Raw genomic sequence first — 27,777 nt, 5'->3', positions numbered from 1 at the left:
CATGTATTCTTTCTAAAAACATTGGTGATTCATTGCCTACTTTTGCTGGTGATGGCCGAGTTATTAGTTTTCCTTGAGAACATGCAGTACATGTAAATTCGCCCGTTTGCAAAAATTTTCCGTTTTTCAACGGATGGCCATTCGAATTTTGCACTATCTTTCTCATCATGACTGAACCAGGATGTCCTAGCCTCTCATGCCAAATTTTAAATGTATCAGTAAATTTCATGTTTACCACGGCATAGGACTCAGTCATGGTTATTTTCGTACAATATAGTCCAGAGGATAACATTCTTAACTCTTCCAATATATGTTTCCTCTCGGACTTAATGCAAAGAAATTCAATGCCATCTTTACTCATAGTCTCAATATGATATCCATTTCTTCGGATATCCTTAAAACTTAACAAGTTTCTATGAGACTCGGGGGAATACAATGCATCATTTATTTCAAATATTGTTCCCCCTGGCATTGAAAATTTCGCTCTTCCAGAGCCCATAATAATCTTTGCATTACCAGATATTGTACTTACGCTTCCAGCGTAATCTTTTATTTTGAGACTGGAGAAATATTTCTTATCTTTAATTATCGTGTGCGTTGACGCACTATCTGCCAAACATAGATCTCCATCCATAGTCTCAAAGTTTGGCATTTTCTGAATATAAAATATTCATAAAACATATTATCAAACATGACAAACATAACATATATCTGACAACAAAAGATATAGATACTATAATACAGTTTATTTATATCACATCGATCTACATCACTCATCGATACTCTCTGGCTCAACCAGAAAGTCTGATACGTCGAGATGAGTATCATCGTTCAAACCATGAAAGGATGGCCCAGGTTCATCAGAGATGAAGTTTGTTTCACCTCTTCCTTTCTCTTTTCCCTTTTTGGGATTCTCTATACGGATCGGCTAAATGTTTTGGCGTACGACAGTTTCGTACCCAATGACTTTTCATGCCGCATCTGTAGCAAACCTTTCCCGTTTGCCTTTTATCATCCTGGCCCTTTTCATTCCTTTCATTTTCGTGGAAGTCTTTATTATTTCTTTCATCATAGGGACGGAATCTTCTTCCTCGTCCTCTTCCACGACCATGATAACGGTTTCCACCACGTCCACGACCTCGTCCTCTTCTATTATCATAACTGGATGATGCAACATTCGCTTCAGGGAATGGAGCAGATCCAGTGGGACGAGCTTGATGGTTTAAAGTCACGAGTTGATTATTCTGCTCCGCTACAAGGAGGACTTGCATCAACTCCGAGTAACGGGTATATCCATTCACCCGGTACTGTTGCTGCAGGATTACATTTTCAGGATGGAACGTGGAGAGAGTTTTCTCGATCATATCATAATCACTTATTTTCTCTCCACATAACATCATCCTCGAAGTAATTCCGAACATCGCGGAATTAAACTCACTAACACTTTTGTAATCCTGGAACCGGAGATGGATCCACTCGTGTTTAGCTTTCGGTAAGATCACATATTTCTGGTGATCGAACCTCTCTTTTAAAGATTTCCAGAGGTCACAAGGATCCTCTTTCGTAATATATTCATCCTTTAAACCATCATGGATGTGGTGTCGTAAGAATATCATGGCTTTAGCCTTTTTCTCATCCGACACTGTTTTCGAACTATCGATGGTTTCCAAAAGCTTGTTTCCTCTCAGGTGCATCTTTGCACCCACTTGCACATGTCATATAATTATTTCCCGTAATATCCAGGGCATTAATTTCGAGTTTTGTCAAATTCGACATGATAACTGTATTCATAGAATAATATTATAAATATAGTAAAAACGGGAATTTAAATGCATAATTTAAATGCAAAAATTAAAGACATAAAATAAAAGCATAAACTTAAATTGCATAAATTTAAATTGCAGAAATTTAAATAGCATAAATAAAACCGGGAGGCTCAGCCTACCACATGATCCGAGGAGTCATAGACTACCATATTGATCATTTTTCAAAGTCCGAGGAGACATGGTCTACCATTTTGACTTTTACTTATTTCAAGGTCCGAGGAGACTTAGTCTGCCATTTTTGACCTTTTATTTTTATTCACGGAGGCAAAGCCTACCACGTGTTTCTCTGAAGGCATAGCCTACCATAACGATCAGTCGGGGAAGGCAGCGCCTATCATCCCGAAAAATAAACGGAGAAGGTCCAGCCTCTCACTCCGAAATAATAATAAAATTTAAATAAATTAAATATAAATTTAAACATTACCTCGGCTACGTTTAAGAACTTTCGGATTGATAAGCCTCAGCTGGTTAGGGTCTCGTACTGATAGTACGTATTGTGAAATATAAGTCGAAAGAGATGTAATTGTTTATTTGTTCGTTTGGAAAATAGAAACGAGAGAGAGAATGACTATATTCTTGGATTCTTCATTATTATTCAAACCATACAAAGAGCCACTATTTATAGTAGTCTAAAGTCGGTTCATCAAACCGACTATTAACTAAAAGACAAAAGAGGAGATAAACATTATCCCTCAAATAGATAATCATCCTCTATATTATCTTTAACAAAGACATCTTTATTTATTTCAGTGATTTTCCACACTTTATTGCATGTGAAAGTATATATCTTTCTTAGTGAAGACCTTCGCAAGAAACTATTCAAAAATTATTTTAACTTGTCGCCAAGTAAATTTTATGTATATTCAAACTGGAGAATAATAAATTAATAATGGATTTTATTTTGACAAAATGAATTCTAATAATACCGGGATATTATTCTATAGGTTTAAAATTTCAGTTATCAATAGTACTTTAAATTCTTTAAATAGTAATGCATAATTTTCAATATTAATTGATAAAGAGCTGTGAAGTGAAAACTAAATTAATCATCAATTTAATGAATGTTTTAATGTGTAATCAACACTAGCATATTACATAGTTGTGGCAGACCATGTGTGACATATATACTGATGTACATGAGTTTTATACATGCTATCAAGCAAAACGTGATGCGTCCCTATCTTTTGTTGATTCGACTTGTGTGCCTGCATGAGATGAGAACTAAAAGTAAATTATATTTTTGCATTTCAATTTTAGCAATACGTTAGCATAAGATGAGTCACCCTTAGATCGAATCCAATGCATATCCTCCAATTAACTTTATGTTTTTCATCATTTGCCACGTTTCATACATAATAATCTCTCTTCTGTTCCTATTTCTTAATTTTAACTTTTCTTTAAGGTATCAAGTACCTAATCATTTTGTAAATGATCATAAATACAAACCAAAAAACTTTTCCATCTAAACTTTCGTACGACAAAAAAAGTGTTTAGCTTGGAGGATAATTAAAGTTGAGACTCGAGATACTCATTTTTTTTTTGAGATACTCTTATTTCATGAAAGAATCAAGTGAAATTGTGAAACTGGGCTGGATACATAAAAATGATAAATGAGAGTAATAATTCATGTAACTTACGAGAGATCATTAGTAAGGAAAGTACAGATAATTTAGTAAAGATGTAAATATACATTTATTTTAGCTTTATCCATTTTCACGTTCTTTGCAATAGCAAAAATTGAACACCAACTTATTATTCATAAACGTACGTAATTATGTAAGAACTGACGTATATTTAGCTTTACAGAAATTCATATGTGTGTAGCTAAATGAAAGTATATACGTATTTACATATTTCTTTAATCGTAGCAATCAGTTTAGAGCATTTTTGACCCATGAAATCAGTTTGGGTGCTTATTTTTTATTTTTTTTTGTCTGATTAAAAAATTAAAAAATTAAAAAACGAATCAATCGTGGGTCACCACGTGTCAATAGAGTCTGCAAACAGTGTAAACAACTCACTTAAATCGGTGCTTATTTGGGCGCTATAAGCAACTGTTTTTGGGTTTTTTTGTAGGGCCTATACTAAGAAATTGCATAAGCACCTGCGTTGAGGGTGCTCTAAGACCACCCGCATTGAGGGGTTATGGGGGGAGTTCACACAGAAATCAAGAAAAAAATAAAATAAAATAATTCAATCACATGAACCCCTCTCTCCTAAAGCTCTCTCGGCTGAACCCCTCTCTCCTAAAGTTCAACACTGTAGCGCGGGCCCCACGTGTCGTGACGGCCCGCGATTGGTAGTTTTTTTAAAAAAAAAAAAATCAAAAAGAAAAAGAAAAAAATTTAATAATAAAAAATTGAAAAGATGAACCTGAAGGGGGGTTCACTGATGCTCTTGCTCTAAGAAGCCTCCTAACATACGTGAGATTTTTTTTGTCTGATAAACGGAAAAAAAAATCAGGAGTAAAATAGACGAATACGTAACTTGAATCAAATATTTCTGTATAAACATGAATCATGTTTAATTCTCCTTCGGTGAACTTTCAGCGTACAAAATTCATTTTTTTTTTTTTGCTAAACTGTAAATATCATATAAATGAAAAGAGATTTGCAAGAGCAAGATCTAGAGTTCGAAACATCTTGGCAAAAAGAAAGAAAAAACAAGATGGATCAATAACAACCAAAACAATGGTCAGATAAGGGCACCTACCGTAACCAAATCACCATAAGTGCAGTAAATAGCTTATTAGACCTTCTAGCAGAAATCAGGTTCCTCATCTCCCTATCGATCGCTCTGAAGACTGAAGTTGCAGACAAGGAAACATTGTTATGGATCAAATTATTTCTTTGCTTCCATAGGTGGAATACGACTGCTTGAGAAACCAACTTCCGCAGCAGCATCATCCTCCGGGAGTGTGGAACTCGAATCCATGAGAGTAGCTTCGACCAGTTTGCGAACCTCTGATGAGGAGGACCACATCTGGTGAAGACTTGGGACCATACGTCGTTGCTGTACTGGCAAGAGAGGAAGAGGTGGTCTCTTGTTTCAGGCGCTGTGTTGCAAAGGGGCAGCTAACAGGAATGGGTAGACCCCATGAGGCCAGTCTCGCTCGAGTAGACAGTCTGTCGTAGTTGGCCACCCACATAGTGAATGCGTGCTTCGGGAGAGCTCCTTTGAACCACACAACGTCGTGCCACACTTGTAGCTCTTGTTTTGGTCGCAAGACCTCCCAAGTCGCATGCGCATTAAACACATTCAAAGGATAATCAGCAGTATTCCATTCAACCACATCAACAACATCAGCAGGCAAAGGAAGAGTTAAAGTAGTTAAGTAAGAGTGGAGTTCCACTTCCTGATCAGATCTTGGGTGGGGTAAAACCCAGGTTGAATCAACAATAGCCTCAGCTACCTTAGCCTCCTTTCTCACCTGCAGCGCCCTCGGACCAGAAACTCCTAGGTAGTTAATCAGTTGGCCGAAAGGAGTCCAAATATCAAACCAGAAGCTAGTGGTAACACCATTTCCAATCACCGTATTTGAAAATTGCAGCGCTAGTGGCCTCAGCTTAAGTAATCTTTTCCAAGCCCATGAATCCGTTTGAGCAGGTTGAATAGTCCAGAAAGAGTCGGTTGCAAGGTGGATACTTTTATGCCAGTCGGTCCATAAGGAAGACGCATTCGATAGCAGGAGCCAGATGAACTTAAGCCCAAGAACCTGGTTCCAGACGTAAATGCTTCTAACTCCCAGACCCCCTTCTTGCTTAGGCAAACACACTGTGGTTCAGGCTACCTTAGCGATCCCTCTCTTCTCAATATTTCCAGACCATAAGAAGTGAGCGCAGAGAGATTCTATATTAGCAATGCAGCCCTTAGGAAGCATAAAGGCTGAAACCCAGAAGTTGATCAAACCAAAGATAACCGTTTTAAGTAGCTGAAGCCGACCCGCGAATGAGAGCAACTTAACCGACCAAGCTTGGAAACTCTTAGTAACCTTGCTAATAAGGGGGGCATATTCAGAGACTTTCAGCTTTCTGCTCATGAGAGGAAGACCAAGATATCGAATGGGGAGGTTACCAATAGGAAATCCATAGCTAGCCAAAGCTTGGGAATCACTATGATCAAGCCCCGCAGTGAATAGTTCTATCTTTGTTGTGTTCATATGGAGACCCGACCATGAGGCGAAGTCATCAAGACACTCTGAGATACCGTGTAAGCTGTTGCTCCTTCCATCAAAAAATACCATCACATCATCAGCGAACATCAGGTGTGAGATCTTTAGATTCTCAGTTCTTGGGTGGTAGCCTATGCCGCCCTCCTCATATCTCGATAAGAGAATTCTAGATAGACACTCCATCGCTAGCACAAAGAGATAGGGTGACAAAGGGTCACCTTGTCTAATACCTCTAGAGCTCTTGAAGAAACCGCTGGTGGAGCCATTAACTGATACGGAGAAAGTCGCAGAGGTTAGACATTGTGCGATGAGACTAATGTAACTTTCCGGGATGGCTAGAGCTCTAAGCGACGCCATGATAAAATCCCATCTGACGGAGTCAAAGGCTTTCCTCAGATCCACCTTCAACATTCCTCTAGAAGAGATATTCCGGTTATTATATTTGTTTACCAAGTCAGTCGCGAAAAGAACGTTCTCAGCTAATAGGCGCCCGGGGAGGAAAGCAGATTGAGACTTTGAAACCATTAGAGGAAGTATTTCCTTGAGTCTTGACGCCAGGAGCTTCGCTATTACTATGTAGACTGTATTAAGACAAGATATCGGACGAAACTCAGAGGGATGCGATGCATTCGGGATTTTAGGGATCAAAACGAGGAGAGAGCCAGACCGAAAGAATTCTAGAATTGCCTCAGTAACTTCAGGCCCTACCACAGACCAGGAGGCAGTGAAAAATTCAGAGGAATAGCCATCAGGTCCTCCTGTTTTATTCTTCGAAAGCGAGAAGAAAGCTTCTTTGATATCCTGCGCCGTGAACTGCTTTTCAAAATTTATTACTTGATCCTCCGAGCACTTGAAGTCGAACAAGAGTTCAAGGTCACTCTGCTCAAACATGGGAGGAGAAGTAGGACCACCCAAGAGATCGGAAAAGTAGTTCACACACTGCTCCTGTATCTCAGGAAGAGAATCGATGCGCACGCCACTGTTGGAGATAAGAAAGTGGATGTGGTTGATGGCCTGTCTTGACGTCGCATATCTGTGAAACAACCGCGAATTTCCATCACCAAACTTCAGCCAGTTGATCCTCGCTCTCTGGAAGAAGAAAGCAGTTTCAGCATTTGATAGCTCTTCCCATTCTTTCATTGCTTGAAGCTCAGTCGCAGCATTTGTCGTTGAGGGATCTGCAAGCATTATATTCTGAGCGTTCACCAGATTTTCCAGAGCCTGAGCCGTCCTCTTTTCAATGCCTGAGTAGTTTTGTTTACTGAACTCCTTGATATATTGCTTCAGAAGTTTTAACTTGCGAGAAACTCTATACATCGCTGAGCCTGTAACATTTATAGAAAACCAAGCGTTGCATATCAAATCAAGAAAATCCGGACTTTGAATTATGAAATTATAGAACCTGAATGGCTTTTTTGCCCTGGCAGAGGCGAGATCCAGGGTGATAGATATGACCGCGTGATCAGAGAACTCTGGACTTCCAAAGCAAGCAACAGAAGACGGGAACTCAAAAAACCATTCATCATTTACCAGAGCTCTATCCAGCTTCTTGGCTATCGGGTTGCATTTGCTCTTGTTCCACCATGTGAAGGTATTACCCATGTAGTTAAGATCATCGAGACTAGCAGAGAGCAAGCACTAATTAAAGACCCTAATCCTCTTGTTAGAGTTGAGAGAAACCGACTTAGAATGCTCGGTGGCCTTCCTTATCTGATTGAAGTCGCCCAGAACCAGCCAAGGCTTTGAGTCGAGGCCATAAGAAGAAACCAGATCAGTAATTTCTGACCACAGGCTGAGGCGCTTGTCGATAACATTTGAAGCGTAGATGACTGAAATAATAATTATGGATAAGACATCAGGCCACGTTACCTCCACCGTAATCATTTGGAGAGACTTTGCTATTACAGTAACCAAAATATAGGGGTGCCAGACGATCCAGATTTTCCCAAGAGGAGAGAAACCATAGTTATCCTCATAAGACCAACCCGGAAACAGCTCCGAAGTAAACTTATTTATCTTAGGGTGCTAAACATGAGTCTCAACAAGAGCTCCAAAAAGTGGTGAGTGCTTCCTAAACCATTTACGAACTCCGCTGCGGTGACTTAGCTTATTTAAACCGCGTATGTTCCAACAAAAGATGTCTGTCGACATAAAAATTAATTGAGTTTGGGGCCCTTGCCCCGATTTCCTTTCTGGCCTGAGAAGGGCTTCCTATTATGAACCACTTTGAAGTCAGGCTCATGCTTACTGAATTCTCCTTCCTCCAGCTCCGAGTCAGAGGATTCGACATCAAACGAGTCAGCCTGCAAATCAGAATGAGAAGAGCGCGAGGCACCTGATGTACTTCTCTGGAACTGTTTGCGTCCTTGAGCAACAGTACCACTCGATTCACCTGCGGCCATATCTGATTTATTTCCCAACTTCGAGTGATGGGGGCTCACCATTACGGTTGATTTAGTTATGACCATGTCGGTAGAGAGAAGTCGTGGTTGGAGATGAGATGGGGCAGAAGCTGGCTTCTCAGTCTGCGGCTGCTTAGTAGGAACTGTAGGCATCTCTGAAGACAGAGCATTTTCCACTCCTACCCATTTTTGCTTAATCCTCGATCTGCTTCTTCTAGTTTTCCTTCCCCTAGCTTCTTTCTTTGGAACTTCCGGACATTTAGCGGAGACATGAGCGGTAGAGTTGCAGACAGAGCACGGTTTGGGAGCTTTCGGGCATCTTCTAGTAGCATGACCGATCTCCTTGCATAGCCCACACACTGGTGGCATCCACGGACTTGACACTAGCACTCTGCTAATAGCTCCCGAGTCAAATTGAACGTTTACAGCCTCAGGAAGAGGTTGCCTCGGGTCAATGACAGCAAAAACCTTAGCTACCTCTAAGTTCGTTTTGTTTGCAGTCGTCGGGTGCAGGAACTTAGGGTGTCCAACCTATCCTGCTATACGTTCAAGCCCGTCTTCATTGAAGAACTGAAGAGGGACGTTTCGCAATTCCAGCCAGATGGGAGCAGAGGTGAGCTCAGGTTTGGTGGGGATAATGTCTGGTTCCCACCTGTCCACAAACATGGTTTGACCTTCGATTTTCCATAGCTTCTGTTTTATCACCCTGTGTCTCGTGGCTGCATTCGGTATACGAAACAGAAACGAGAAACCTTCCATTTTCGACACCGCAATGTCCCGGTATTGTTTGCTCCAGATACCATTGACGATGTTGTGCAAAGTACCCTGAGATGGAGGGTCTGAATAGAATTGACTCAGAACGAGCGGTTCCCATGATTTGCGGTTCTTCTCAATCACAGAATTAGGGATCTTGATACACGCTTCACCCGATGGGAGTGTGTAAGCTTCGCCCTTCTTTGATAGCTGCTTTACACCTTTAGCTCGATAACACCACGAGTCTTTGGCCGCAACTTGGTTTTTTCCCACTACAGTAGGAGGCGCAGTCTCACCTGGAACATCAGGAACCGCTTCCGTTGTGTTCAATACCTCCTTCTCACCGTTAACCAAGGAAGAGGGCTCCCCTAGTTTAGCGGGCTGCGAGCTCAAAGGCGCATCCTTGGCATCTGCATTTGCTTGTTCCTTCGTAGTCTCAGCGAGGATAATGGCCTCACTTGTCACTGAAGCGACTTGTAAAATCTCCGAGGTGCTCGCAGGCGGAGCTGCAGAGCTCGACTGGAGCTGGTTGTTTACTGTTTCCTCCTTCTCAGAAGATGGATCTGTCAAGAGATCAACGATCACTGTCTTCTCAGTAGGGCAATCATCCTGATTGGAGCTCAGATCTACCAAATCGTGAGTTTGTTGAGCATCCACTACAGCAGGGGAGCCAGATGGGCATCAGAAACAGCGTCGCTGACAGGAGAGGGTAGAGCGTCCTCATCGGAATTTGGTGGCGAAACGAATTGAGGTGGAGGGGAATTGATCGGCGGAGGGGACTTGGTCGACGGAGGCGAGCTCGACGACTTCGGGGCCTTCGACGGTGGGGAATTTTTGGGTTTCCTCTTCCTCATCTCCTTTGATGGAGATGGAGCGGAGAGCAGGGCAAGAATCCGACGCCGTATAAGACGCCGGTGAGAAGCTGGGATGTGAGTCACGGCGGCTACGGGAATCGCCCAAAAATCGTTTTTTGGAGAGAGAATATAGCCGTTCTCAATTCATGCGTACAAAATTCATAAAAACAAAGAACAAAAGATTATAGAAATATAAAACTAGATATGTATTTTTTTTTCGATAGATTCATAAGTACATGAACAAAGCATGCTAACTAACCCTTCCAAGGCTTTGGACGAAGCTGATCAGGAGCAGCGCCGCTGATGCAATTCCCGAGGCCGGCAATACTTAGTATCTCGTTATGCGACATTAACGGTCTTAGCCCCAAGAAGTCTCTAGTCAAACCTTCTCCTACTCCACCGCCTCCACCTCTTTTCTTCGTGTCTGATCCTGCGGTCGTAGTATCAACGTTTGTCCTCAAGAGCGCGCTAAATGTGTGGTCAAAGGCTTCTTCTCCACCGTGGTAGCCTTGAAGAAAAACTTGATTGTTGTTGTTGGAGCTGATGAATCCAGATGGTGACGTCATCATTGCCGCCATTGTGGTGGTGAGGGTGTTATGATGAGCTGACCTCTCGAAGTCAGTGGTTGGTGGTAGAGGAGGTGTCTTTGTGGAACCCATTTGGGCTGCTTTCTGGAGCAATGCGGTGGCTGACATGGCGGGAAAAGCTGCAAGAGAGAACAAACCTCCTCCCCCATTATTAGGGTTAGGGTTTGGAAACGTGAGATCGTGAGGCGCAAGCCAAGGAGGGATGCTTTGGTGGTGGTAATTGATCATATGATCATTGCTTTGTTGTTGCTCTTTCTTCACTGGAAATGTATGGAGATGGTTACTGCTAGTGTTACTATTGTTAGTACCATTGTTGTTGGTCTCGAAGTGAAGGGTATTGATGATGTTGTGGGAAGAGGGAGACGAGGAAGAGAAGTTCATGTTTGGTTGTGCTTGATGATGTTGATGATGAAAAGTAGATTGATGAACTAAAATAGGGTTTGGTTGATGATTCTGTTCTTGTGGTATTACTACTTCTCTTGCAGTCTCTTTAGCCAATGCTTCACAAAATGCTCTATGAGTTATGAAACTATCCCTCCTGTTTATTTACCAAACAACAAAACCATAAAATAATTAATAACTATTAACTATGTTAATTAATACGAAAGAATGTCACGTTGATAGAAGCTATGAAAGTCATGTGGTCCATGTAAAGCATGTATCAATCACATGTGTATTTTCAGATGAATGATTAATGCAAGAAAAGGTGAAAATATCCAATAATATTTTTTAAGAGGAAGAAAAGTACCCTGAACTAGTTTCATATTATAAATGAAGATTCTCTTGAGCTACCATTCTTGTCCTCTTTCAAATTAAATGAAATTACTCATATCAAAACAGAATACTTTGTACCATGCATGTGTCCCTCTAGTTCTTACAACACCACAACATATCCAAATTCAATACCAGTACGTAATTGTAATTACTATAGACATATATGTTGCTAAAAACCATCTAATTAGTAGAAAGAAAATAAAGAGTTTATTTACCTAGAGAAGATAGTGCCACAGTCACATCTGTATTCTTTGGTACCACAAGTCTTAGAATGAGCCTTACAATCTGACTGAACAGCATATTTCTTTGAGCATTTGTCACATTTCCACTTTTTCTCTCCATGCTTTCTACAGAAATGCTTCTTGATTCCGGTTAAGTCACCTAGAGCTCGAGATGGGTCATGGTGGACACAGCTTGCTTCTGGACAAACATACACTTTCTTCCTTATCACTTCTTTGTTGGATCGTTGTTTCAGCTTCCATGGCAGATTATGACCTCTCTTGTGAAGCTGTAGATTCTGGTCTCTTTGGAATCCTTTGTTGCAGATCTCACACACGAATCTGTTTCTTGCCATTAGTGTCTTTGGTGATAAAGCAATCACTTCTGATTCTGGGTCTGATAAAAATATTGATAGTTGAAAGCATTGTCAGTATGAGCTCAAGAAACAGTAAGAGTTTTTTATATAATGGGCAAGCTAACACTAATAAAGTTGCGATTGTAAAAAAAGTTGAGGAAAACTATAATTACCACGCACAAGAAAATTTGAACAATACACATGACTTAAAACTTCGAAATTAAATAAAAAAATAATGACGTTGTGAGTTTGTTTTTTAAACTGAGTTTGTTTTGTTTAGAATAGATGATTAATAGAACAAAATGTGTAAAAAGAATATGTGTTACAAAAAAAATGTGTAAAAAGAATATTCTATTTTGTAGAAGACCCATAATTTTCCAAAAAGATGAGTATATCAAATAATTGGAACAATTGATCACTCCAAAACCAAGGAACAAGTTGTATATTTTTTATTTTATAACCATTCTTTTCATACGAACCTGGATTTCCTGGTTGGTTCCTCCTCTTCTTCTGAGGCTGAGATTCAGGAACAAAGAACTGTTGTTGTTCTTCTTGTTGTTGTTGATGATGAGGGAAGTAATTAGAACCACTTGCTTCAGTTCTGATTCCTGAAGAGGCACTTGTTTGATCCCCAGATGCTGAAGTTAGAATCGACATATTCTCCTCTTGTTGTTGTTGTTGTACTTGCTGATGAAGTAAGATATCTTTGCTCATCATCAATAAAACACTGGGAAGAAAAAATAAGAAGCAAAAACAAAGATAAGAAATAGAAAAAAAAATTCAGATCTACATATATGGACACATATAGACATATACTGATAAAAACACGGAGACAAAAGAGAAGATTAGATATATACATACAAGAAATGAGCCTGTATATTAAAAAAAAATCTTACTTCCTTCTTTGATTTTTTTCGTGTGTATAATATATATATATATATATATATATATATATATATAAACCTCCTTCTTTGGCTTCAACCCAAGAGACAACCTCTATCCACTTTCCTGGTTCATGCTTTAAATCAACAAGAATTCATCTCAATGAAATAAAATAGAAGTAGCAACAAATTACTACACAGAACATTGACAATAACAATAACTTATTTAACATTTTTACCAAAAAAAACATTAACAATAACTTGACATATTCAATTTTGAAAGAAAACATAAGAAGGAAGAAAATCCAATATACCTAGAAGTAGAAAGAGAGATTGTGGACAAGAGAAACTTTATTATCTTCCTCTCTCTCTCTTTGTGTATTTGAAGCCCTGAAATTCAAAGTATAAAATAAAATACAGAAAAAAATAAAAAGAAACCCTACCGCTAAGAAAAATGGCATTTTTCTGCTCTTTATATATATATATATTTTTTTTCTACAAGCGAAGATCAATATGTCCATTTTACCATTACCTGCAAATATGTTTTCCATGTTTTTTTTTTAATTGTCTTTCCACAATATATAATTTTTTTTTGTCATCTTTCCACAATATATAATTTTTGAAAATATATCTTTTATTTTAGTTTTGGTAAAGCTGTGGCAAAAAGATAAATACTGTATAACTGCTCACAAGCTCTGTGAAAAGACAGCAAAAAGAGTTTTTTTTTCAACAGCAAAAAGAGTTTTTTTTATACTAGTAGTTTTCTACACCTCTCTGGAGTAGCAATAGACATATTTGAATTCATTTAGTTCATTATTTTGCGTTGAAGTAATAAATTTCACTATTTTTCTACTCTTGATGGATCAAAATTACTAGTTATATACACAGAAAATGTTTGTGACCAAAATTGATGAATAAATTATATGAGTATTTCCTCTATTTATTTAAACGTAATTGCTTTCAGTTTGATTACTCTTACAGCTTTACACTGTCATTAAAAGAGCTGAGCTATGATTGAGTTATTGATTAATATTTTGAGGTTTTGAAATAAAAAAAGTTACTTTTCTATTGCATCTTCTTTTCTTTTCTTTTTCGATTTGATGCTTTTCATGTCAAAAAAAAGTAATGAGATAGTTTACATTGATTAGATCGATGGATTGATAAATAGAATTTAAATGGATTAATCATTGTCAGTGCCGCATGCCCTAACTTACTTTATGATCCAAAAATACAATTACTGAATAATTATACACATATATGGGTTTTTATATTAGTATATATATATTTATGCGGTATGTTGATGCAAAAGTTTTTTTTTCTGCTAAAATTTGGTGCATGTTGATGCAAAAGTTGAAAAGAAAACCAATCGAAAACGAATTATAGAGAAGTAGTGGAAATTTTTCAACATTCTAATTGAAAGGCCATCTAGCCAATAAAAGCTAGTCATGCAATATAATACTTGTTTTTTTTTTGGTATGAATATATACTTGTTTGTCAAAACAGTACTCCGTCTTTCTTTACCTGAAAAATCAAATTAAATTTCCTAATTATATACTTCCATCTTCGTGATCCACTTTCAAGTAAATTATAGAATTATGAAACATAAAATTTGAAGTAGTTTCAGTTGGTGATATATTATTTATGTATGCATTAATTATAAATGGGTGTAGAATAAATTAGGTCAAGGGAGATGCATAACATGTAAACACAAATGCAGAGCTTCTTTTTTTTGTATTTTGCACCATACAAGTTACATTGAATTTTTATATCTAACATAATGAGGAAACCAAAAAGAAAGAAAAAAAATACTCCGCTCGAGTCATATATTGTCATTCAATTCGGTGACGGTGCCGCCACCCATGCATTTAGAATCTTACCTTTGGCAACGATAAAACTAGATAGTATCATTATTTGTGCTCTTGTTCATTTGTTTCCTTTCATATGAGGTGCTAGAAATTGTACAACACGTTGGCCGCCGTCATATAGCTCATTCTGCGTTTGTATATAAAGTGCCAAAACGATTTACCTAATTTATTTTCCTAAACCATATGTAAATCTTATACTTAAAAGGTAAAGAGCATGTTTCATCAACATATTAATTAATTGGATGTCTAAAAAGGATATTTTGTATAAAAAAACTTATAACAATATAAATTGTAATTCGTCCTTGTGTCTTTTTATCTTGTTTTATTCCACAATTATTTAGCTTTTTAATGTGCTTTGTCCGATCCTTTTCCCAATATATGAAACACCAGCTCATCCCACACATTAAACTATAACTTTACAAAAAAAAACCATTTATACAAAAGGTGTGATCAAATTTGAATATAACCTAATTCTTTTCTTTTGATGATATAGATCCCACAACCACGAGGTCATATAGTTTAAACTAATCCTCCTCAAATAATAAGCATAATCACAACCAAACATAGGGAAATGTTTTCAAGAGAATTATGTTGAAAAATTAACCTCCCGTAATATGTAACAAAATAATTTAACTTGACGTCCCTTTTTCGGCAAACTAGAAGCAAAACAGTAAGGCTCAGTAAAATAAAATATATTGGGTGTGATTGGTGAGATGTTAGAGTAATTTTTTTTTTTTTTGTTGAACATCATATATTAATAATTAAAAGGAGAAAACAATGAGCTAATCAGGCCCTAGAGCTTACATCCAAATGAGAAGTAAATTGGGCTTTCGCTAGCTGGTCCGCAGGCCCATTGGCCGTACGGGGAATGAAAACAACGAAGCAAAAAACAAAAGGCGAAGAGGTTGAAAAGATAAGGGAGTCGATGTCTGATAGCAGTCCGTAGAGTTCCATCGTCGATGATCTCTTGTTGATTGCTTTTGGGCAATCACTTGAGAATCTGTTCTGAGACAGATGTGGGAGTAGTTGAGAGAAGCCGCGTGGAGTAGGGCATCTCGGATTGCGATGGCTTCAGCCATGCATGGGGAGGCGACATGATCTTGTGCTGATGAAGATCTAGCAATCTCCAGGCCTGATTGATCAGAGAAGATCCAGGCGAGACCAGCCGAGTTGGAGTCCGATTTCCAAGCCGCGTCCGTGTTACAGAAGATTGTACCTGTCAGAATAATCGGCGGTGGCGTCGGGGGTAACTGTTTGAGGGCAGCAGAAGGGAGAGATGATTGGGCTGATTCTCATTCTCTCATGGCACATATCGATTGTACCACAACTTCCTACGGAGTAGTAGATCTGGAATCAAAGATGAGTTTGTTCCTCGTGGTCCAGAGATGCCAAGAGATCCAAGGGAAGACATTACCCACGATCCCATAGGGAGGTAGGTTCTTCTGAAGGTACGAGCTTTGGAATGCAGCGGCAAAAGTTGTAGCTTGGGGGAAATCGTTGTGTGAAGACCATGGGGCTAGTTCCCAAACTTGTCTTGCGAAGCTACACTGGAAGAACAGATGCTCATGCGTCTCCACGGCTCCACATCGGGAGCAAAGGGTATTGGTGAGCATTCCTCTCTTTTGTAGATTCTCTCCCGTAGATATCGCATTATGTAAGACTTTTCATAAGAAGATCTTTATTTTTGGCAGTATAGGAGGGTTCCAGAGATTCTTCTTCCAGTCCCAGTTTACAAGACGTGGGTTTGTAAGAGCTCGGGACTTGGAGGTGATCAAGGCGTTATACCCCGACTTCGCTGAATATACTCCACTGCTATTGAGTGGTCAGACGTAGGCATCTTGAGAGGTCAAGATACTCGGTCGGAGCGACATGATATGCAATGTGAGTTCAGGCTTCAGGTTGTCTATGCGGGCTCGATTCCATTCTCTAGTTTCTCTTGTTAGAATATCTGAGACCATAAGATCCATGTCTTGTTGTAGGACGGGGCCCTGGAATCTCAGCTCTGCGTTTGGTTTGATCCAGGAGTCAAGCCAGAGGCTTGTTGTCTCTCCATTGCCTATAGTTTTACCTAGGTGTTGTATGAGGAGGTCTCAGCCATGGAGGATGCCTCTCCAACCGTGTGAGATGGCTGATGAAGCTGTTATCTTCAGAAAGGATGTCTTGTTACAGTATTTGCCCAAGATGATTCGGGAAAAGAGGCAGGTGGGCGCAGTGAGTAGTCTCCAAGCTATTTTCGCCAGAAGAGCTTGATTAAAGGCTTGTATGTCACGGAAGCCTAGCCCCCCCCCCCTTCACTCTTAGGCATCGTAAGTTTGTCCCAGGAGACCCAACAAATTTTTCTCTCACCAGCCTTCGCGTCCCACCAGAATCTGGTAAGTTCCGATTGTATTCTCTTACAAAGGCTTACCGGGAGTAGGAAGCATGTCATAGGATAGGTAGGAACGGCTGAGAGAACTGATTGTAGCATTGTTGCTTTCCCTGCAGTGGAAAGGGATTGTGTAGACCATCCAATGGAGCGTTGGTGCATGTTGTCTATAATAGATGAAAGTAAGTCTTTTTTCCTCCTGCCAAATTATTCCGGAAGCCCCAGGTATTTCCCAACCCCTCCCTCTTTCTCAATTCCAGTTGAATTTTAACTCTTGCTCTTGTTTCTGTTGGAGTCTTACTAGAGAAGGAGATCGAGGATTTAAGGGGGTTTGATTTTCTGGCCAGAAGCTAGCTCGTAAGCAGAAAGGATCTCCATTAGTGCATCGCAGCTGCTAGGGTCTGATCTAGTGAAGATCATTGTATCATCCGCGAATAGCAGGTGATTGATCTTAGGACTGTTTCTATAGACCCTGATTCCCGGCAAAGTTCCTAATTCTTGAGCTTTTTTGCAGAGTCCAGAGAGAACCTCTCCATAAATGATGAAGATATATGGGGACAAAGGGTCCCCCTGTCGGATGACTCTCGTAGGTATTACATTTCCCACTACTTCATTGTTGAGAAGGAAGGCGTAGGAGACAATTGATATACACTACATCATCCAGCAAATCCAGGTTTGGCTAAAACCCATGCGTTCTAGAACACATTGAATAAAGTTCCACTCTAGCCTAACATAGGCCTTGCTAATGTCAGTTTGCGCAGTGTTTGACAGCACCTGAGATTTTCAAATAATGGAGCACCTCGTGAGTTATAAGGACATTGTCCGAGATGGTTCGACCTGGAATGAAGGCAGACTGATTCTCCGACACTATGCTCTGCAGAACATGTTTGAGCCGAAGAGACAACAATTTTGAAATTGTTTTGTAGTATACATTGCAGAGAGCAATATGCCTATAACCTGAGACTGCTTTAGGTTTTAGAATCTTTGGAATCAGGCGGATGTGAGTAGAGTTGATTATACTTGGAAGTGTCCCTGTGATAAAGAACTGTTGTATCTCTTTGATGATTGCAGGTCCAACAACCTCCCAGTTGGATTGGAAGAAGCTAGCAGAGAAACCATCCGGGCCTGGAGCCTTGTCAGGGTTGATAGCGAACATTGCCTCTTTGATTTCCAGTGAAGAAGGTAAGGCTGTAAGCTGTTCATTTATTTATGGCGAGATACATGGAGAGATATCCCTATTAACCACTTCCTCTGCAGATGCACCAGATGAGGAGAAGATGTCACTGAGGTACTTGGAGATCACTTGGGCAATCTGCTCATCCTCAGAGACCGATGTACCCGCTGTGTCTTCAATTACAGAGATTCTGTTGCGGGCTCGTCTACATTTGGTTGAGGGATGGAAGAAGGTAGTGTTCTTATCTCCAAGAGTGAGCCAGAGCAGACGCCTACGTTGCTTCCAGAATTCCTCCTCTGCTTTGTAAGCCCGGAGGAGCTGGAGGTTGAGGTGTGAAATCAAGCTGTCATCGTGGGATTGCGCTGATAAAGCTAAGTCCAGAACCTCTTTAAGTTCCTCTATCAATTTCTTGTTGTTGATGTATTTGGTTCTACTCCATGTTACAATGGCTTGTTTGCACCTATTGATACGCTTTGCTATTGACTCCGCAGGAGATGAAGTCCATAACTTCTCAACCAGCTCAGAGACTTCTGGATTATCTCGCAGGCGTCTGTCGTATCTAAACAGTCTGGAGGGTTTTCTCTTCTTGGAGTCAAAGGTTGCAAGCAGCGGTCGATGATCGGAGGCCTCAAACTTAAGGTAGTGTGAGCGAGCGCTTGGGAAGAGATCTGACCATCTGCTATTTGCCATAGCTATGTCAAGGCGACAGTGTACCAAGTGTGTATGTCTTTGTCCCCGCCAGGAGAGATAGTTGCATGTGTGTTTGATATCGAAGAGATCACACGCCGACAGAAATGATCTAAAGGGGACAAAGGAGCTTTCTGGTCTTTCCACTCCACCAGATTTCTCCGAGTTGTCAGTGAACTCGTTGAAATCCCCTATTAGGAACCACACACTGTCTCTGGAGAGAGCTAGGTCCTCAAGATTATTCCATACCTCCCTTCTACTTGGGATATCAGGTGCACCATACACAAATGTTCCATTGAAAGAGGTACCCTTATATGTGATATGTGTATCGATAAAGTTCTTAGTTGTGTTCAGAATCTGAACATCAATATATGTTTTCCACTGGAGAGCCAAACCACCTGAAGCTGGGGAGATTGGTGAGAAGAGGAATTGGCCATCAAAGTTTAGAGGGGACAGCTCATCCATAACAAATTCATCCTAATTTTTAGTTTCAGAGAGGAAGATGATGTCAGGGGAACAAGTCTTGTTGAGTTCCTTGAGCCCCAGAACTATCTGCGGGTTCCCAAAACCGCATCAGTTCCAGCTCAATACGACTAAGGAAGAGGCTGATGATGGTCGTGAAAATCCGAGGAGGAATTTCTCGAGGAAGTGTCGATAGGAAGTGGTGGCAGCTGAGCTCTCGGGGATGCAGCGGGTCTTCGTGATTGGATTGGTAGCACTGGGGACGCATGGGGAACTGATTTTTGATCTGATTCTCTTGCTAGCACTGCCACCAACCAGACCCCGTGAAGTAGAGCTCGTCTTCTTTGATTTGCTGTGATGTCCTCTAGTTCTACTATGTGAGGAGGGAGTGTGATTCACCGCAGTCATTTCCATTTGCTGGGGAGAGATCTGCCCTGCATTGAGGAGTGGTTGTGTTGGGGGAGGAGATAGAGTGCTCCTCTACATTAAATGAGTAGCAGCTGCGATAATGCCAGTGGCTGCTTTTTCACAGAACCATCCATCTCCGTTTGGAGGACTCTTTGTTGTCTAGCGGCTCTTTCCTGTGGGTCTTCTACGTTCGTGTACTGGTAGGAGGCTTCTCTGAGTTCATTTAAAACTTCCTCTCTAGTTGGGACTCCTAGAGTTGGAGTTGGGAAGTCATGGAGCGCCAGGTTTCTCTCCAAAGGGGGACGGCTAGTGTTGATGATACTGGTCTCAACTTGACCAGGAGGGCCAGTTTTGGTGCTCCTCTGTGCCTTTCTCGAGGGTTGAAACTGTTTTTCTTTCCACTGCTTTATGTTGTCTCTGTGGTCACGCTGGGAGTCTCTGTTTGGGTAAGGGGCATGGGTAGCGTGAGTTGGCACAGTGGGGGTGATTTTGTTAGTTAGGGGGTGTCCTCTAGCAGCCTGGGTTTGAACTCTATCTCCGAAAGGGCTACCATGACGGTCCACCCTTGTTCGAAAGGCTGAATCACATGTAGCGCAGGGAGCGGCCGTAGTGGGTGCTTGAGAGTATGAGGCCCTACCATTCACCGTTTGGGGAAAGATTGGAGCTTGAGGGAGTTGAGTTTCTTTAGCAGCTAAAGGGCAAGATCTGGACAGATGCGTTAACATGTTGCATCTAGAGCAATGGTATTCGAGTTCTTCATATTCCAGAGTAAATGGGGTTTCTTCCCCTGAAGCAAAGTCAACGACAGACTCTTTGACTAGTGGTTTCAGTCCATCTAGCAGGACCCTCATTCTCGCCGAGGTCTTGGTGATTTTGTAGTCTTCAAGAGTACCAAGTTCCTGTCCAATATTATATATCATCTTTTCATGCCAGAAGTGCAGAGGGATGCCCTTCAGCCGGATCCAGAAGGGAATGTGCGAGGGGAAGAGGGGAGAGATCACCGGTTCTCAGCGCTGCAAGATCACCATCCAGTGATTGTAGTGGTACGGTCTGTTTGCTAGTATTTCTTTTATGTCTTCTTCGAGTACAAATCGAAACTGGAAGCATTGTTGGCCAAGGTCAGATCCCGACACCCCACCCTTTAGAAACCATTTCCTAGGTAAAGCAGAGATGAGGGCTCCAATAGGTTGCTCTCTAGGGTTGACAGCTCTTCCAACGAGAGTGAGGACGTTCTCTATGATAAGCCAAGAAGTGTCGATCTCAGGGGCTCTGATGCGGATTCTCGTAGGGGCAGTTTGTGTCTGAGCAACGGCCTTGCCTTTTTCAGCGGCTGTGAATCTCTGTGGAACCATATCTGTTTATGTAGAGGAGTTGGTTAACAGCACAGCAGGAAGTAATGAGTTGAGTAAAGTCTGGTTTCAAGAGCAGAGAAGCAAGAAGCGAGGGAGCAGCAGACCACCGTTCACCGTTCAGAGGAGTCTCTGTCGACTCTGAAGGTTTCTACTGGATCAGTGGGTAGAGGGTAGACTTCCTCCGAGGCTTAGCATAGCGAGGGATGGAGGTTCTTTGGTAGATAGGTAGGCCAGAGGAGGGGTTCGAAACCACCGGAGGCGGAAGAACCACTGGGTAAAGCACTGGTATGATCGTGGACCGGTGGTTAGAGCCAAAAAGGGAAAAATTTTGAAATAACAGACAGCAAAGAGCAGTGAACAGGGGCCAAAAGAGGAAAGTCAGCTCTAGGAACCGTTAAGTGACTTGTGGGTAAGGACCAATCTAGGAGACAATGCCTGAGAGAAAAAATCTCGCCTATCTTCAGATGTCAGAATAAATATGATAGTGAAATATGGAGGAGAGAAAAATAAAAAATTAGAGGAAAAGAGAGAAATATATTATATTTATAATCTTTTGTGTTACTCTCAATTCCAGTGCAATGAAGGAGAGGGAAATTACAAGTGTAAAACTAGAAAAGACAAAACAGAATAATTACTTTCAAAGTAAATGAGAGTAAACATTTTTATTTTATTTTTTCACTTGATTGGTGAGAGATAGCGAGAATTAGAGTAACCGTCACATTTTACTCTACAACTTTACTCTAAAATGTCTATACAGTCAGACTCATTAGCGTAGATGAAACTTGGATAGACATGTGTATATTATTTTAGGGCTTATTTGCTAGATAGCAAAAAAGGGAAATTAAATTTTTAAGGAGAGAGTAGAGAGAGATAGGAAAAGAAAGTAGGAGAGAGAGTGTGTTTTTAGTTAGTTTGTAAATTTTTTTTTTTTTTTACTATTGAGTGTAATTTCTCGTTATTTTATTTTATTCAATTGTCATAAATTATGGGTCTATAAAAGATTATACGTCCTTGTCTCCATGTCAGCTATGCATGGCTTAGATTATAGTAACAAATATCATGTTCTGACACCACATAAATAACCATTTTCTATATCATTAGAAAACATGCATGTGCATGTTAACATGTTTGATTCTAAAGACTGATTATGATTATACATAACAGATCTGGTTCAACTAAAAACAAAGGTCTGATTGATTTATCTTTTCTTTATTGCCTACAAAGTGAAAGTCATATAATTTATATTGTTAATTATTTCATCCAAAATAAAAGATAAAAAATCGAAAGATTCGTGAGTTGCAGTGTATAGAGTCAATTAGTCAGAGCGAGTTCACGAGCGGAGCATATATCAAGAGAATAGTAGGGGGACTTTGTTTATGAAAATGATTGAGCTAACACATAGACCCTACCAACTAAATACAATAGTTAATGATTAACCTCATGAGAACAATTAAAATTACTGTGACTTTTTAACAATCACACCTAACTTTCATATACGTCGTTTTCCACCACTTACCTCTTAGCAACGCTAACACGTGCACAAACCTCAACTAATTTTAATACGATCTTTTGATACTAGTACTTAAGTTAATAAGAATTAGTGTTCTAGATAGGCATGAATGTTTTTACCCCGACCCGAAGTACCTAAATCCAAACCGGAAAAATCAAAATATACAAAAATATCCGAACGAGACTTATGAATTTAAAACTTTGAAGTTTGGTTATAACATGAACCGAATAGGAATCCAAATTAGGATCCGAAAATATTCGAAATCAGTTAAATATATCAATGTTCTTATATATGTTAAAGTGAATTAGATATTTTAAAGTATTTAAAATGTTTTTGTCATTTTTTATTTTTTATTTTGGATAGTTTTTAGTTAATTTAGATAATTTAACTAATTTTTAGTTAAATTTGTGGATAATTTCTATATTTTGATAAAAAAATTGTTAATTTTTGACGTTTGAAAAATATATTTTTGAACGATTTCAAACATTGGTTATAATCCAATTCGAACCGAACCCGGAATGAACCGAACAAATCCCAACCCTATAATTAGTAAAATCTGGGACTTCTGAGCGTAATACCGAAAATCCGAATCAATCAAACCAAAACTTACGGGGCACCCGAAAGTCCTTGCCTAGTTTTAGAAATAAGTTTAAGCGGTGTCTATCATCTGTCTAGCCACCATGTCACCTTCGGCGATATACACGCGTGAAAACGACCGGACCAGTGGACCGACAAGGGAACGTGGGAAGATATAATTGGACTGTAAGCAGAACAGAGCCATGCAATCTGGTTCCCATGTTTTCCGTTTACGGTCTTCCCTCTTGCCATTGTCGCTATAAAACGTACCGTTTGCTGGTCCCCCCACACTAACCAGACATATAAAGCAGCCATTTACCCAAACCGGTTCGAGTTAAACCAAAACATATTAATCTATTGGGTGACTTTCGCGAACAGAATACAATTCAATACAACCAAATGAATATTTATTTGCGGTATGAACTGGTTAAACCGGGGGAAAAAATAATAAACCGAGTTAAATCGATATCGGTACACGAAGACCATCATAGCTTAACTTGACATCAAGGCCTTCTGTGTCCATGAGTTTTTCCAGCTCTTCGCTCACCTTCTCGTGGTCCATCAAATGCATCATTCCGGTGAAAAGAGTTCTCTTTGGTTTAATCTTCCGAACTTCCTCCAACGCCTGGATTGAATATTAAAATGTAATGATGGAGGAAACAATCTATGACAATAAGCTGTTTACAAAATAGTAAGAACAGGACAAGCTTTGTACCCTTGGGAGGCCAAAGTGTGTTGCTGAAGAACGATCAGGCCTCAGAGCATCCTATAGAAAAAGAGGAAAACAGATGTTTTCTTGGGTGAGAAGCTATCTATTGTTAATAAGAAGAACAATAGAGTTGAGATTACCATGATTAGGAGATCACAGTCTCTAAGGAGCGGGTAAGTTTCTTCAGGTATGTCACTCACATCGCTGCATATATTTTATAAAAAATGATGATTCAAAGATGTGAAATTATGGTAGAGGGAAGTGTGTGTTGTCTGTTTACCTTATGTAGCAGACGTCACCAAACCGGAAACCAAGGGAACGGTAGTTACTTCCATGCCACACTGGTAATGGGATGATCTGAAAACAGTTTCAAACACAACACCAAGATCATTCATAGGCTTTGTACTAATGAAACCTGGATGTTAGAAGAATCCAACTTTACCTTTAGATCTTTTACCATGAATGGCTGATCCTCGTGAATGATTTTAAACTCCAACTCTGAGACTGCAGCCCCTGGTATGATCACACTCGTATCAACCAAGTAATAATGAGTCTTCTTCATCACCTGAGAGATGCACATGTCACGGTAGAGAGTCTTTAACTACGTTAGAGATAAGGGGAATGTCTTTCAATGTGTGTTGTGAAAACAAGTAAACCTCAAAATCACGCATAGCGGTGTAAATTGGAATGTGAGGTTGGACATTGTTTGTCCAGTCACGGAGATCATCAAGACCTGGAGAGCAGAAAACAAAAATGAAGCAGAAGACTTCAATATCATAGCTTTTTACAGGATAAAGAAAAAAGATGGATGGGGCAAGGTTTAACTTGTTAGTTTCAGAGACCTCCAATAGCATCAGCATGAGAATGAGTGATCACAACCGCATCAAGTGTTCTTAGCCTGGAAAAAAAGATAGCACAACTAAGTATCATGGAGATGGCCATAGAAGCAATGCTAAAAAATTATCAGAATGTAACATAGTGAAGAGTTTCTAAGAACTCTTATGACAAGTAAATGCTGGTTGATGAAAAGAGCTTTACCCGAAGGTGGGAAACCATTTAAGTGCACTATGGTAGAAGAACCTGCAAGGAGAAAGGAGAATACAAAAAGTTAGCATACAAGAAAGAAAATGAAAATCATATGCTCTAAGATCAATCTCACCAAATATCTTATACTCCCTCGGTTCTAAAATATATCACCAAAATACGAGTTTTAGATTTAACATTATTCAACCAATTACAAAACAGACTACAAAATATCATTGGCTACATCGGTTTTAATAAAGTTAAAAATTACATACATTTTGAAACATCAAAAACTCTCTTAAACATCATACATTTTGAAAGCAGAAGAAGGATTAAAAAGATTGGATTCAACCTCTCTTTTCTAATGTCAGCATTTGCCACAAGCTAGAAATGGAATCAACATTCACACAAAGCACAAGAGTGATATCAATGCACTTACTTGCCACAATCAATAAGGATGTTACTTGTTCCAGATGGTCTAGTGTACCGAACAAGAATGCTAGTGTTAAGTCTCCTGTTCTTGTTTCCAGGTTCTGCTGCTTTGGTGCATACCTAGAACAATCAAAAATAGATTCTTTCTTTACAAATAGGAGCCCATTGAAACCAAAGATGAAAACTCAACAATGAACAAAAGAAATACCGAACATGTTTTGAGAGGATTAGTGAGGCAGCTAACACGAGGGATCCCTTCACTTGTTCCAGTACCCAAAAACACAATCTCAGAACGGTCTCCAGGTGATGTAACCTCAGCCTCACCAGCATTTGCATAATCTAATAAACACAATCTATATATATATTAAAAATGAATGCTTTATAAAGACACTACAAGAGATCATCTCTGAATATAAAGATTGAATTTTTCAGATATGAACGATTGATTCCAATGAATCTAACGCAAACCCATGAAAGGGAATCGAGTCATGTTTAATTAGATAACGTACTGGATTGAAGGGAAGCTTGAAGAACCCTGTTAAGCGGAGACCTCGAAAGGACAAGACTTTGGCGTCGGAGAAGTGACGTCTGTTGCCGGAGAGAATTGAAAGAGGAGAAGGAAAGGCGCGAAGGGCCAAGTGTTACGAAACCAAGAGACAGAACAGCTGAAAGAGCTGCCATTTTAGCACCAAATCTCGAAAAGCTCTGGCTCCAAGGATTGGAAGAAAGTCAAGATGCGACCTTCTTCTTCTTCTTCTTCCCCTGTTTTTTTGGAGACCTAATGACTTTATATTATCAAAAATAAAAAAAAATGTTGGGAAAATAATTAATTAACAGAGAAACAAGACAAATTGTGAGATTTATTGTGAAAAATAATTAAAAGAAAAACCACAAATTCCCCTGTTTTTCAATTTTTGGGTTTATGGATTCTAACATTTTAGTCCTAAAGATTTGATTAGAAGTTATTTATTCATACATTAGAAAATTTGAGTTTCGAATCTCTTTTTTTTTGTCAACCGAATAATTTCATTAAGCAATAGAGAAAAAAGAAAAGGTCTCGGGTCCAAAGCAGAGTTTTAAACCATAACAGAGGTGATTACACGGTGGTCCATTAGGGTTGTTTTTGCTAAAGAATCAACTTCTATGAGGTGAATTCGGGGAAGATGAGAGAACGAGATATTGACAAAAACCGAGGAGATTTGCTGGATGTGTTGAACGATTCCATATATTTCTTTAGTTTGCATGTCGATGTTGATTGCTCTGATGAGCGTTAAGTTGTCGGACTCGACGTTAGATCAAGATTCAGTGCTGCGATGATGCAAGTAGTTGATTGCTCTGAACGATTCCATATACTTCTTTAGTTGATAGGCAACAAATATTGTATTTATAGAGTTGAAAAAGCATAAGTGGAAAAGATGTAATTTTCCTACTCAAGAGTGGTAATAAACTAAAAATATGAAATACAGTTATGAAACACACAAATCATAATAAATAAAAATTGAAAACACATAAATTAAAAAGAAATATTATCTAAAAATAAAAATCAATTGTAAACAAAAAATTTATCTTAAATAGTTATAAATAAAAAGAAATGTAATTTAAAAAATAAAAAACAGTGAGCAAAATTATAATGAAAAGAAAAATCTATAAAATTCAAAATATATTGTAACTAACTAATTGCATAGAACTCTTTTTCTTCACCATTTTATTTGATTAGTCAAAATTATGTTTTGAAAAGGTATGGACATATCTATTTATAGATTTTCAAAATTTTGTTTGAAGAGTCACATCGTTTCCATTTTAAGGTTATTTTTATTGAAATCTTATATATTAAAAGAGAAGTCACAACCTTGATTCATGTGTGATTTTTAAAAAAATGGGCCTAATAGACATATTCCTAGAAAGTCATGTTACATTTAATCTCTAATCTTATCATTTAAATTTTGGGCCTACTAGAAATTTTTATTAGGCTATCAATAATTGGATTTAAACAATAGATGATCCATTGGATTTATCAAATAGTATAAATTAAATAGATATAATTTAATGTTGTAATACTACCTCCATATGTTAAATATTTAAATATTTTTTGATGTTAACTTTTAAAATTATATTAAAAAAATTAGATAACAAAAATCATATTATTTAACAATGATTAATCTTTACTACCTTAAACAGATGAAAAATAATTTTAAACTATATAGTTTATTTTAAAAATTAAACAAAAACTAAATGTTTAATTATTTACTCGATAATATAAATCTATGAAGCGAAAAGTTTAATTTTTTAAAAACTTTCTAAATTTGTGAAATGTTACAATAACTTTGAATATGACAATAAAACAATATTTTATTAATCTTTATATATATAGTTACAATTTTAATAATCAAAT

General features: G+C 39.0%; 3 protein-coding genes across 5 annotated transcripts; all 3 read right to left on the bottom strand.

Annotated features, from left to right (window-relative positions):
• Nucleotides 1-617: 617 nt before the first annotated feature.
• LOC106389156 (protein indeterminate-domain 11-like) lies at nt 618-13,186 on the bottom strand. 2 transcript variants are annotated; one of them, XM_048753029.1, is made up of 6 exons: nt 13,137-13,186; nt 12,421-12,668; nt 11,583-11,982; nt 10,266-11,131; nt 4,200-4,265; nt 618-3,031 (listed from the first exon to the last, which is right to left on the bottom strand). In XM_048753029.1, exons 2-6 carry the CDS (start codon nt 12,656-12,658, stop codon nt 2,982-2,984), a joined length of 1,620 nt encoding a protein of 539 aa, XP_048608986.1. In that variant the 5' UTR covers nt 12,659-12,668; nt 13,137-13,186; the 3' UTR covers nt 618-2,981. The 2 variants fall into 2 exon arrangements, with proteins under 2 accessions (XP_048608986.1, XP_013684803.1); XM_013829349.3 differs by lacking the exon at nt 13,137-13,186 and adding an exon at nt 12,838-12,890.
• On the bottom strand, nt 770-1,694 carry LOC125582992. The gene is made up of 2 exons (XM_048749508.1): nt 1,109-1,694; nt 770-915 (listed from the first exon to the last, which is right to left on the bottom strand). The coding sequence occupies exons 1-2, from the start codon at nt 1,692-1,694 to the stop codon at nt 770-772; spliced, it is 732 nt and encodes a 243-aa protein (XP_048605465.1).
• A 10,369-nt stretch (nt 13,187-23,555) lies between the features above and the next one.
• LOC106389154 (putative hydrolase C777.06c) lies at nt 23,556-26,177 on the bottom strand. Of its 2 annotated transcripts, none has more exons than XM_013829347.3 (11): nt 25,895-26,177; nt 25,594-25,724; nt 25,393-25,505; nt 24,969-25,010; nt 24,773-24,828; nt 24,587-24,663; nt 24,373-24,495; nt 24,211-24,287; nt 24,071-24,134; nt 23,937-23,987; nt 23,556-23,846 (listed from the first exon to the last, which is right to left on the bottom strand). In XM_013829347.3, exons 1-11 carry the CDS (start codon nt 26,064-26,066, stop codon nt 23,679-23,681), a joined length of 1,074 nt encoding a protein of 357 aa, XP_013684801.1. In that variant the 5' UTR covers nt 26,067-26,177; the 3' UTR covers nt 23,556-23,678. The 2 variants fall into 2 exon arrangements, with proteins under 2 accessions (XP_013684801.1, XP_013684802.1); XM_013829348.3 differs by having other exon boundaries at nt 25,599-25,738; nt 25,895-26,126.
• Between the last annotated feature and the right edge of the window lie 1,600 nt (nt 26,178-27,777).

Source organism: Brassica napus, chromosome C3, assembly GCF_020379485.1.
Source record: "Brassica napus cultivar Da-Ae chromosome C3, Da-Ae, whole genome shotgun sequence".
Taxonomy (NCBI): domain Eukaryota; kingdom Viridiplantae; phylum Streptophyta; class Magnoliopsida; order Brassicales; family Brassicaceae; genus Brassica; species Brassica napus.
Note: the sequence above shows the minus strand (reverse complement) of the source record. Positions and strands in the feature narration are given on the sequence as shown.